Source organism: Taudactylus pleione, unplaced genomic scaffold, assembly GCF_031769625.1.
Source record: "Taudactylus pleione unplaced genomic scaffold, aTauple2 ptg000021l, whole genome shotgun sequence".
Taxonomy (NCBI): domain Eukaryota; kingdom Metazoa; phylum Chordata; class Amphibia; order Anura; family Myobatrachidae; genus Taudactylus; species Taudactylus pleione.
In genome coordinates, this window is record NW_028284423.1 from 8682298 (window position 1) to 8695067 (window position 12770).

Sequence of the window (12770 nt, forward strand, 5' to 3'; positions counted from 1 at the left end):
CGCAATTCTGATGTTCACGTAGTTGAACGATTATTTTCTACTGCACATGCGCAATATATTCTGAAAACCCCTAAGGCGCATGTGTTGCCCTGTGTACACGCACAATTTCGCTGTTGCATGTGGGAATGCTGGTATCAGAGATGGCGCAGGAAAACCATGGGCCTACCTAGGTGGTGACTGGGAGGTGGCCTGAAGTGTACGCAAAAGACCAGCCGCGTGGGCGTGTCAGCGAGAGCTGCTGCATCGTGAGCCGCAGCCACAGAGGCCATGTTCAGAGAAACCTTTTTTTTTTTTTAAAACCTCATCCTATAACTGTCAATGGTTAATGTGGGCTGTAGTAATATTTACATTATTCATGCATTTTTGTGCTTAAATTAGTTACTGTTTTACTTATAAGGCTTCATTTTTAGTTTCATATTTTACCATATAGAGTAGCTGTCCCATGTCTGTTTATTAGTGGGAAAACAATGGCCTGATTCAGCGATGGACGCTAATGCGAGTTTTACGCAGACCGAGTGATTGTTTGCCCATGCCTTAAGCTGCACAGTGCACGCGCTGCGATTGTCTTGCGATTACACACGCACAGAGGATTTATACGCAAAGGGAGTGACATTTAGTCAGCATTTGGGGGAGGTAAATAAAACGCAGGCGTGTCGGACCATTTAAACGCTGTTACATGGGCGTGCATAAATTAGCCATTGCCGTCTCCTACACAGCATGTCCGCCCTCTGTGTCAGGAGAGCTGCATGTTTACCGCTGGTCAGACCTGCCACAAGGGCAAGATGGCTGCTCGATGTGAGTAGATGTTACCGATATTTACGCAGGTAAGCGATGTCATACGCAGATGAGAAGGCAGCAGTGGGAGTCCCTATGCTCAGGTGATCTTTGGAACTATTAGCATGGTTTTGCAGCTGCGAACTGCGCAAACGCAGCTGCGATTGCATTAACGTCCATCTCTGAACCAGGCCCAATGCTCATTGTATGCAAATGCAGGAACTCCGTGTGAGAGTTGGTATGCAGGTTACATCATATGTACTGCCTTCAGTCTCCTGTGCCTTATGTAGACAGCAGCTCAGCAGCCAGTATAAAGCAGACTGCATACTGACCCAAGTGCCGATGGCGGAGTGCCTTGAAACACCAGAAGTAGTACACGGTGCAGCAACACCTCATCGTTTCAAGGCTTGCACATTCAGGTGTATGCTAGCATTTGCATATTAGCGACACCGCGGCTCTGCAAAAAGACGGCTACTACATGCACTTATGAATCAGGCCCCAGAAAGTTTGCATTGGTAAATGAGGTATGTGTACAGAGTCATAACACAGCACTATACTATCATGGATTATTCCTTTATTAATTCGTAGAATACAACAGTGTAGCAGAAGTGAATTTGCGGCCACTCTGAATAGCGCAGCCTGATTTTATTTATCCTGAGATTGTGACCTCCAAGTTAACAAACCCTGACTCTACATGCCACCAATTATATATTGTAATGTCAGAGCACATTCCCACAGGATACCCCTCCAGCCAAATCCACTACAAAGTGCCGTTCCCCCATGTTCCACACGTGGCTATAAGTAACATCCTCCAATCTACCCCGCCTTTGCCCTCTGGTGCCATGACACTTGGTCAGATGACCCGCGGCTGTTAGGGGTGTCAGTTGGAATTGCTGACTTATTTCTACCTAACACAAAATTGCTTCAGCTTGTGTTGTTGATAATAGTACAGTTTTTCAACCAGTTAATTTATTGTCCTTATTTAATTTGTCAGCTGCAGATAGGGTTGCAAATTTTTTTTAGTGAAACTTTTATAAAGATGTACTGGCAGACATTATTTTTTTTTTTTACTGACAGGTTAAATTATGCCAAACATTCTCCATTGTGAAAATAATAGCTACATCTATTTCAGTAATGGTTGCAAAGGTCTAAATAATCAGACGCACACTAAATATTATTCTAAAATCAAAATTGTGATAAACAGCCAAATGGTATATAACCGCTCTACATAGAGGTTTGACAGAAAACAAGAAAAGGGAATGTGAGCACTGAAAATATAGCAGTTTATTTGGTAATCTACTGAACCTAATAACAATATCAAGAGAAGTCCAATAGTAAGATGTGTAAATATATATATATATATATATATATATATTTTTTTTTTTTATTATTATTATTTTTTTTAATGTAAACTTAATCAATTGTTTAAATAGCACCATACACATTAAATAATGTAATTAACATCTTCTGATACAGAATATTATTAGCCAAAATAGAATCACAAATAGAGGAATGCAACATTGTTCCCATGTCTATCAAGATAGCGGAATTTGTATCATTTAATGATTTTTTTCTGAATTGTTTGGTTACACTGGGCCTGATTCAGACCCGCTCGCGAGCGCTATGCGCTCGCAAGCGGGTCGATGGTGGCCCAGTGCGCATATGCACGACGGAGCAGGCTCCATCGTGCTCATGCGCAAGACCTGGATAGCGACGGGCAAACCGTCGCTCCAGGTCTCGTACCAAAGGGGGCGAGCTGTCGATGTTGAGTGACAGCATGCCCCCTTTGGTGGGCGGGCAGGGGCGTGGCTGCCCAGACGGAGGCATTCCCATGGGAATGCCTACCATCTGGGGCCGACCCACTGACATCACAAGTGTTCCTTCCTGATTGCAAGCTTTCCAAGAGTTACTCTGACCATTTTTCCGTTGCCAGGTAGACCTAAACCTGGACTAAAAATGAGTTTCAAAGAAAAGTTGTCTGCTATATAAATAGATTTAAAGCTGATCTCAACAGTTTTATCTGTACCAACTTAAATCCTGTGGCATTAGTAATAGGAATAGTGGTGGCCATAGACTATTGCAGTATAGAGGCATTAACCCTGGAATTTTACATTTATCTGTGTCCTTCCTTGGTAAGAGATAAAGAATATGCAACCAGCATGTGACCTGTAAGTTATATTCAGGTGTAGTCCATGCCTCACAAAACAGAGGAGCTTTAAATTATTCCAAGGTACTAAAATAGGCTCTATGCCTCATTGTCTGGTGTCCCCATTGGATGATAGAAATTTTAAAAAGGGGGGCTAAACAGTATTCAATGGTTCTTTAGAGAGGTATAAACATGCATGCAGTAGATGTAATCCGAAAAATATAATAATACACATTCTCTTTTAGGCCAAGTTTAAATCTTTCCCAGATATCTCTTAAAAACGTATTTCCAATTGTTTGAATAGCAATGTCAGCCGGCAATTAGTTCAGACAGAAGTAATACCCGATATATACACACATCCAGAAAAATAACGCTGTGTGTGTTTATATTTTCAGTAAGAGAAATAAAAATGAAAGACTAAAATATAAGTTTTGATTCTTGTATCTACTTTAAATTACTACTTTATTTTTTACAAAAGTCCATAAAAAAATTGGTCATGAAAACATTCTGTAGTGTCTTTCACTCTCTATTGGTAATGCACTTACTTATATATATAATCTGATATAATCTGATATAATTCAGATACTCGCGTCATATACAGGTAAAAATAATTATTTTTCCTTTTATTCTCTTGCTTCCAATTTTTTTTCTGAGGCTGTTTGTCCTTCTTTAGTAGGTTCCTCAAAAGAAGGTATTAAAGTAAGATAGAAAAAAGCATCTAGAAATTAAATTTTATTTAAAACTTCTGTAGCCTTATACAATAGCATATACAAAATATTTCTTGTCCAAAAAGTAAATAATTCTTGCAGGTCTGCCTACCAAAAAACTGGTTTAGATGAGTATGTAGTATGTAAAACCACAAATCTATCATATCTACTGGACTCTTAGGTTCACTGCTACTGCTTCTCTCCTGCCTTCTCTCCGGAAGCTTATTTTGTATCGAACAGAGGGCCCGATTCAGACCTGTTCTCTAGGCTGCAATCGCAGGTAGCCAGCCGATGGTTGCAAAGTGTGCATGCGTACGCATCGCAGTGCGCAAACTAGTCCATGCTATTGGGAAGTGTTCGCTTGCAGTGCATAGACAGCTCGCTAGAATGAGTGACATGACATGCCATTTGTGGGTGGTGACAGGGGTTGGTCAATGGAAACGGGGGAGTGGTGGTGCGAACGCAGGCGTGTCTGAGCGTCTTAACGCCGTTTCAGAGGCGTGCATAATTAATACACAGCGTCATAGTCCACGTCACATGGTTGAGTTACACACTGAAGCACTCGCAGTGCTTGCGGTAGGGTATGGTCTGCCACAAGTGCTGTGTACGCTTCCGATGGTACTCGATGTTACCGATTGTTGTATACACTTCCTGAAGATGACATGTATCACTAAGGGAAAGTGGGTATCTTAAGACAGGCTGGTGGGCATCTAAATACACACTGCGATCGCACGGTAAGACATAGTGGGCATGCTAATGCCTTGCTGTGCGATTTGCATACTTTGGCTGTATGCGAACGCATCTAGCGAGCAGATCTGAATCGGGCCCAGAGGCCCTGATTCAGAGCCGGACGCTCTGACCAGAGCGCTCGCTCTGAATCAGGGCCGTCCTATTTAAATTTGGAGCGGCCTTTTGGACCCTTGCATAGCTGTGGGTTACCACCCACAGCTTATGCGAGCGTCCATGATGATGGTCGCGATGGTCAAGACCATCGCGACCATCGGGCTTGCGACGAGACCCTGCGGTAGGGTCTCGCTGCCGCAAGCCCTGCAGTGATTTTGGCTCTATCAGAGCCAAAATCACTCCCACTGACATCACTAGTGATGTCAGTGGGGCCGGACCAAGACGGTAGGCGTTCCCATGGGAACGCCTCCGTCTGGCAGCCACGCCCCCGGCACGCCCACCAAAGGGGGCGTGCTGTCACTCACCATCGACAGCACGCCCCCTTTGGTGCGAGACCCGGAGCGACAGCTTGGCTGTCGCTAGCCGGGTCTCGCGCATTGCCACAACGGAACTCCCTCCGTCGTGCGCATGCGCATTTGGGTAACATCGACCCGCTTGCGAGCGTCCTGCGCTCGCGAGCGGCTCTGAATGAGACCCACAGTCTCTAACACCTGCTTTCCGATGTGGTTCAGCCCAGAAGGTCTTTGTCTTTGTGAAGGCGACCATAAACTTGTCTATGTATTCTAGTAGTTCCCCATACAATATAATATCTTGATGGCAAGACCAATGTAACACAAAGTTGAAGGCAATCTACTAAATATAAATGTAAGCCTTTTCCTTACGCATTTCTCTACCACACAGCGTTTCATCAGAGGTTAAAAAACTGTTTATGAGCCTACTTGTTGCAAAACCAGTAATTTGGTTCTTTTATGTGCAATAGATAGTAAATACCTGAATTTATTAATGACTTTTATAATGTCTTACTGACAAATGAAAATGGCATTACATTTTTACTGTTGGTACATTTACTAATGTTTAGCAACCATGCCTATAAGATATAATATTTAGCAATTTGCAAGTTCCGATGTCTATTGGAATCATGTTGGGACACTGAGAGATAAGATTTTATGACTACCAGAATCTTCAATGCATATGTATTATATGTTTCCCCACATGATGAATTCCTGCAACCACTGATGCGTTTTCTGTTAGACTATAGGGAGATAGAATTTTTAGCCCATAATTAGGAGGAACATCCACATAAAATAGAAATATTCAGTAGTCTCAAACCTTTACCTACAAGTCATTCCATGTTAAGTGGACCAGGGGTCCCCATCTGACCATTTCCAATTTGTATTTATTTTTTACATGAAGGTTGGCATATATGTCAGACTAACTTTGGCAAGTTTTAGTTCACAATATGCAATAGTAGCAAAACTATGGCACTCAAAGTGGGGGTGGGTGCGACTGTCACCGGTTCAATCTGCAAGTGGGGCCGATCTTCAAATTGGTCCACTTGACATGGAATGACCCCTATTTGCAATATCATTATTAGTGTTTCTACATATCTAGCCATATATGATCCATCACCTGCTTCTAAAAGCTTCTAAGCATCTGGAAGTGTAATATTCTTGGAAATAAAATTTTTATATTACAGAGATGTATATGTAATATCTAAATTTAATCCAATACAAAGAGCTACAGTCCAAATATTTAGAACAAATAAGCTACTAGGAAATTATTCCAAAATGGAAATGCTATTTTTTTTGTCAGTGGACCTCGTAGTAAATAAATGAATGAAGATTTAACAGGAGCAGAATGCAGAAGAATTTGGGAAGGTAACATAAACAATGATGCATGAGTTGAACAAAAAAATATATAAAGATATTAATAATAATAGTGAAATGCCCTACAGTCTAGGTGGAAGTGAGATATGAAGATGTGAATATTAAAATGATAGGAATTTTAGGCAACTGGTGCTTTTCTGAGCAAAGTAATAGTGTTTCAGGAGCTGTTCTAGATTTCTTGCTGTGTCTTTGATGTTAACCCTGTAAGTTGTGTACACATATATAAGATGATCAGTACATCCCTCTGTGGCCAAGAACATCTGTTTTTCAACCACAAGCCATTTCTTTTGATGGCTGTCCAGGTGGTAGGCCCCCTCAGACACGAGGACTGTACATGTGCTGGCCACATCTCACGGGATATCTATGAATTATGTGTCCTCTGACAGTCAGGCCCCAATAAAAACATAGCACTTGGCATAAATTCATGTAAAGTTGTCTTCTTTTTTTATTATTCTGTTTTGCAGGATATTTTGTATGTAGACTATTCTTTTGCAGATACTGATGTATAATTGCTGTTTTCTGCCATTTTATATAACGTTTTTCCAGTTTGCTCATACAAGAATCATTTAAGTATGAGTTAGCTCGTCAAAATATGCCAATGTTGTGGTTAATGAGTTTCTAAAACCCTGAAGGTTTGGCAGCAAACTGGTCTATTGTCTGGACAGAGTAATAGCTCCAGCAAATATCAGAAAATGTACCAGATTTTAGGTCCTAAATTTCCTAATGTGCTTCCTCCATTGTTATAGATGCTGAACCTCTTGGGCTAGATTCAGGCAGCGGACTAGCCTCTTGGAAACTAAATGAGCAGCTCTTTCCATGCGACGTCTGTGGGAAAGTGTTTGGCCGACAGCAAACGTTATCTCGACATCTTTTATTGCACACAGGTACAGCATACAATTACATGTATCCATGTAATCAGTGTAACAGGAGCCCTGTTGCATGATGTCATGTTCAACGAGTTTTATCATACAATGAGTGATAAAACTCATTGTGTATGATAAATGGTGCTCTTGCCAATCAGCTCCCAACTGGTATTTCTCAAACAGATAACAGTTGAGAGCTGATTGGCTGACTGGCACCTAATGATGTCTTCAAATAAGGAGTTGTGTGCAAAGTGCCTGACAATGGAATATTTGCTACTGGTCATTTTATAAAAAAGTCTGGTTCTATGTGTATTCATTTGTACACCACAAGGTAATTGAAGTGAGGAGCTCCAAAACTGTCATCATGTCTAGTGCCCAAACACGAATAATCCAGGCGCCAATCCGGATGTATGAAATTACTTACCCTCTACTATAATGTACAGCTGCACACCTACAAAGCGGTATTGCCAACCCTCTTACAAAATAGATATACAAAAAACAAAAAGAGTAGGTTGCGCTAATAGATCACAGCAGAGGATTTAATAAATATTTTTTAATAGTCCATAATTAACAATATATGCCCAATAGCTCATATAAAATACACAACTTTAAGATAAAATGCAATGTTAGATAAGAGCATATATTAGGCATACATAAAAAGCACATATAGAATTTAACACATGGCAAGCATCAAGGTGAGCTCTTTAATGCGTTTCCCCGCACTAAGCGGCTTTCAAATATCCTCTAAAACAAAGAGCAAGTTTCAATGTGGTGATGAGTTATGTTGTTTATGTATTATTACTGTTTCTTTATTGTCCTGCACAGAAGAGAGAAAGTATAAGTGCCATTTGTGCCCCTATGCTGCAAAGTGCCGTGCTAACCTGAACCAACACCTAACCGTCCATGCGGTGAAGCTGGTGAGCACAGACACAGAAGATATTGTCAGTGCAGTTATTTCCGAAACCGGTGACAAAAAGAAGAATCCATATTACTATAGGTGAGAGACTTTGCTTTACTTCTTAAGACATTCTTCATCAAGGACTGAAGTACTGGGCTGGATAATATATCTGAAATAACTGGAGTATTTATACTCTATTTCACCCCTCTACACTTGTATGCTTGTAATCTTTGTAAGGTGGTGGTTATTTAACACTGAAATATAAAGTAATGACAGCTTGGTAGACTTGCTTCACAGAAATGCACTGCATGGATTGGTTGATTCATGCACAGGGGTAGAACCAGTGATTTCTAAGTTGCTCAAATGACTGCAGCCTCACCTGTTTCATTGGTATCACGTACAGTATGCAAAGCTGAGTTTCAGCTCTATGTAAGGGAGTGGGAAGGTAACTTTATTTTTTAACCTCTACAGCAGAATGTTACTTTAAGACAGAAAATGTAAATTTTTTGATTTAATGGACAGAAATGGTAACTAGCGCCAGAGGCAAAGTAAGCAATGTAGCCGCCATCTGTGTGATATAGCAGCAGAATGGAATTAAATTATGGCAATCCGGTCAGGTTCATATTTATACTACATCTTGTGTTGAACACTTTAAATATGATCGCTCTGAAAGTTGTTTTCTGGCTTTTCTCTCAAATGGTGCTGTCTCCAACTGGTGACATCATGTAACAGTGGGAACCTGACTAGTGTCATCAGATAACACTAGGAAGCCGACCCAGCAGGGGGACCCTCACCTAAATGCTACACATTGGAGGGGAGGAATGCAACCATTCTTCTTCAGGGTCCATAGGGTCCACAGAATCAAACTTGGGGTATGTAGTGGAAACGATCCATTGCAGTAACAGCTTACAGCTTTGAAGCTTCCAGCATGCACTGGTCCTCCTCCCTATATACCCTGCCATCAGCCGCAGCCATTCAGTTTTTTCGTTTGGTGCGCGGCAAGTATCCAGACGCACCTGTTATAACAACGGGACTGCATAGGCAGTCCCAGGCTTTTTTATTTTATGATATACTTAGTTTTTTGAACTACCAAGTTTATCAGTACCAGGCGCCGGTAAAGATGCAGGTACTGCGACTCCTACTACCTCCACCGGGGCCGAAAACACCAATACCGCTATGTGCTCTGAGGTTCTCGGTGGGCCTCAGTGTGGCTTAGCTAGCGCCTGTGCTGAGGTCCGGACTGCAGGTCTGGCACGGAGATGACAGGTAAGTGCGCGGCAGTCCTAGCATCCGGTGTAGGAGACGAATCGGGTGCAGCTGCGGGTGAAGGCCTCGTGTGACGTTTCCTCACTAAGGCGGCCGGGTCCTTATAGTCTGTCGCCGGGGATGGGTAGTAGACGCACTAGTTAGCGTCTACTACTATGAGGCCAGCGTGCCCGTACCGTCAAAATCGCAGCTTAGGGGAGATAACGCTCTCCCCCGGCCGCTCCTCCCCCAAACAAAACGCAACTTCCGGTACGGAGTTCAGCGTCTGGTTTACTATATTTGCCCACCTCGTAGTGAGACACTCGCAGATCGCGTTTGTGTGTGTGTACTGCTGTAGCGGTTGGTCTCAGTGGTTGGTCTGTATCCCTGTATACCTCTCCCTTGGGCCTGGTATGTAGCACTCTATATCCTACCAATACCCCTACAGGTTTGGCTAGTTGATTCAGAGTACCATTTGCAATAGCAATTGTGCGTATTTATGCATTGTATGTGACTTTAATGCTAGCTTCTGTGTTTATAATGCCGTTTTGTTCTAAACTGTCAGTTATACCCATCACTATGTTTCTCCTCATCCCTCTGAAAGGTGTGGGGCGTTTCATTGATAAGGGAGTCACATTGCATTTATGCTGTACACCTTATACCATTTATACAGTTGTCATGTCTAAAGGTGTAGGTGAGAAGGATGATATGCCAGTACTCAGATCGTGTGTCTTGTTTGGCAGGCCTATCTGAGCAGGATGTTAACCTGGATGGTTTGTGTATCCTCTGTTGTAAAAAGCTACATGTTCAAGCCAGTACATCTAGAGCTCCAGCGCTAGAACCACCCGGGTGGTATCAGGTTTTGTTGCACTTAGTGGACAAAGTCACAGAAGTGCGGGCTCCGGCTGCGGTATTTCCCTATGCTATGGGGTATTCACAGCAGTGGCATTCTTCTATGTATATGCCCCCCATTAATTCCTATTAGGTTGATTCTACTGCTCACTCTAGTCAGAGTTTGCCGCCGTCTATAGCTCCTCAGCAGCCAGATAGACAGGTGGTGGCAAAGCAGGGGCATAAGAGAGGTTCCTATCAGCTGCCTCATGATGACCTGGACTCCTCTTCAGACTCTGATACTCAGAGTTCTGGGTCTTGCTCAGTGGAAGAAGACCATCAGTCTCTTGTGGATGTCTCCTCTCTGGTGAGAGCGGTTAGATCTGTCCTCAGTATAGAGGAACTTTGATGTCCCACCGACATCAAGGTGGTATTTAGGCGTCAGAAGGTGGCTAAAGATTATTTTCCTCAGTCTGAGCAACTGACGAATCTTATGTCTGAGGCAAGGAGTACCCCTGAGAAGCATTTTCATGCTACAAGGAATATAACCTCTCGATACCCATTTGCTCCTGGTGAATGTAAGAGACGCTCATATCGCAAGGTTGATTAGGAGCCATACATTACCCATTCCTGCAGCATCCTCTTTAAAAGAGGTTACAGAAAAAAAAGACAATCATTTGAAATCAATGTTCTCATTATCTGTAGCTATTACCAGACCAGCTATGGCTGTAGCCTGGGTAGCAAAAGCTATGGAAGAATGGATGACAGCTCTGGAAGGTACTATGCCTGATGCTACCGGAGAACAGCAGTCTTTTCTCTATCAGATGCAAGAAGCAGCTGTGTATATGGGGGAAGCGGTCATTGACGCATGTATTTTGGCTTCTAGGGTGTTGGCAACTTCGGTTGCAGCCCGAAGATCACTTTGGCTAAAACCATGGAAGGAGGATGCAGGATCCAAGAAGGCTCTTGAATCTTCACCTTTTGTGGGGAAGGTACTGTTTGGAGCAGAGCTGAATGACATAATGACTTCTCTGGCAACACCAAAGTCGGCTGAATTGCCATCCGGCTACTACCCCTATATTTAGGCAGTCGGCAGCTCGGTCCTTTCACCCACAGAGTAGGGCGAAAGGTCAGTCCTTCTCTAGACAGAGTCATGCCCACAGGACACGTCAGCCCAAGAAATCTTGGTCAAGCAAACGTCCTGCCTCCAAGCCAGATAGTAAGTCTACTGTCTGATAGGGCAGGCCTCCCCCTGGGGGGGTCTCAGGGTTGGAGGCTGACTTTTACAGTTCTCCCAGGCCTGGTTTCAGACAACTATGGATGCCTCGGTTCGAGAGCTAGTTTCTCAGGGTTATGCCATAACGTTCCTGAGGATCCACCTGAGAGGTTTGTGGATACAAACCTTCCTATAGACCCGGTCAGGGCTTCGGCCTACCGGGAGTCTATTGGGGCCCTCCTGAAATCAGGGGTCATAGTCCCTGTTCCTGTGACGCAACAGGGAATGGGTTATTATTCAAATTTACTTTTGATTAAAAAAACTAAATGGGTCACCTCACCCTATCCTGAATCTTAAGTCTCTCAACAAGTTCATCCATGTGCCAAAAATATGTATGGAAACTCTACAGTCAATAGAGCTGGCAATGGAGCCTGGGGATTTCATGGTCTCCCTGGACATACGGGATGCATATCTGCATGTTCCGATTGCATGATCCCACCAAAGATTTTTTAGATTGACGGTAGGTCAGCGACATTACAAATTTCAGGCTCTACCCTCGGGTATTTACCAAGATAATGGCAGTCATGACGGCTCATCTCAGACTACGAGTCAAGATACTGCCATATTTGGGCGACCTCCTGAGATTAGCACAATCTCAGGAGATGTTACAATGTCATCTCCAGATGACCATTGTCTGCCTACAAGAGCACAGCTGGATAATAAATTGGAAAAAATCATCTTTCTCCAACCCAGCAGATGGTGCAATTGGGGGCGCTGCTGGATTTTCTGGGACAGAGGATTCTTCTTCCAGAAGACAAGATTGTGGCACTACAGTCTCGTATGTGCAGTCTTCTCTGCAAGCAAAGAGTGTCAGTACACTTTTCAATGCAGGTGCTGGGCTCCATGGTAGCCACATTCGACATGGTGGCTTATGCCCAGTTCCACTCCAGGTACCTGCAGAATTGGATTCTGGCTCATTTGGATGGTCAGTATCATCGGATAAAGTCTCAGATGATCTGCATCTCGTCAGAGGTTCGGCTCTCAGTTGGTGGCTAGAGACGACTCATTTAAACATGGGTCATCCGTTATGGGTCCGGGATTTGGTAATCCTCACCATAGATGCAAGTATGCGAGGATGGGGAGCAGTGACATGCCATCACACCTTTCAGGTAAGGTGGACGGTTCAGGAAAGTCTCCTACCAATAAATATCTTGGAGCTTCGTGCAGTGCACAGAGCGCTCATACTGGCGCAGGACCTCCTACAAGGCAGGCCTGTCCAGATTCAGTCTGACAACATGACAGCAGTGGCCTACCTCAACCATCAGGGAGGCACACAAAGTCTGGCAGCCATGAAGGAAGTTAAGGAAATTCTGCTGTGGGCAAAAAAAAATTTTTTCACCAATCTCTGCAATATTCATCCCAGGTGTTCTCAACTGGGAAGCGGACTTCCTAAGTCGCCAGGACATACACGCCAGAGAATGGGCTCTTCATCCAGATGTTTCTCAACTCCTGGTGGACAA

The 12770-nt window shown here is 43.4% G+C and overlaps 1 protein-coding gene across 2 annotated transcripts in view; it reads left to right on the plus strand.

Moving 5' to 3' along the window:
* Positions 1 to 12770, plus strand: part of ZNF827 (zinc finger protein 827) — a 221367-nt gene that overhangs the window by 188233 nt on the left and 20364 nt on the right. For both annotated transcript variants that reach the window (XM_088448431.1, XM_088448432.1), the window contains exons 9-10: positions 6944 to 7081; positions 7886 to 8057. In XM_088448431.1, coding sequence (XP_088304557.1) covers positions 6944 to 7081; positions 7886 to 8057 — 310 coding nt within the window. The remainder of the gene's footprint in view (positions 1 to 6943; positions 7082 to 7885; positions 8058 to 12770) is intronic.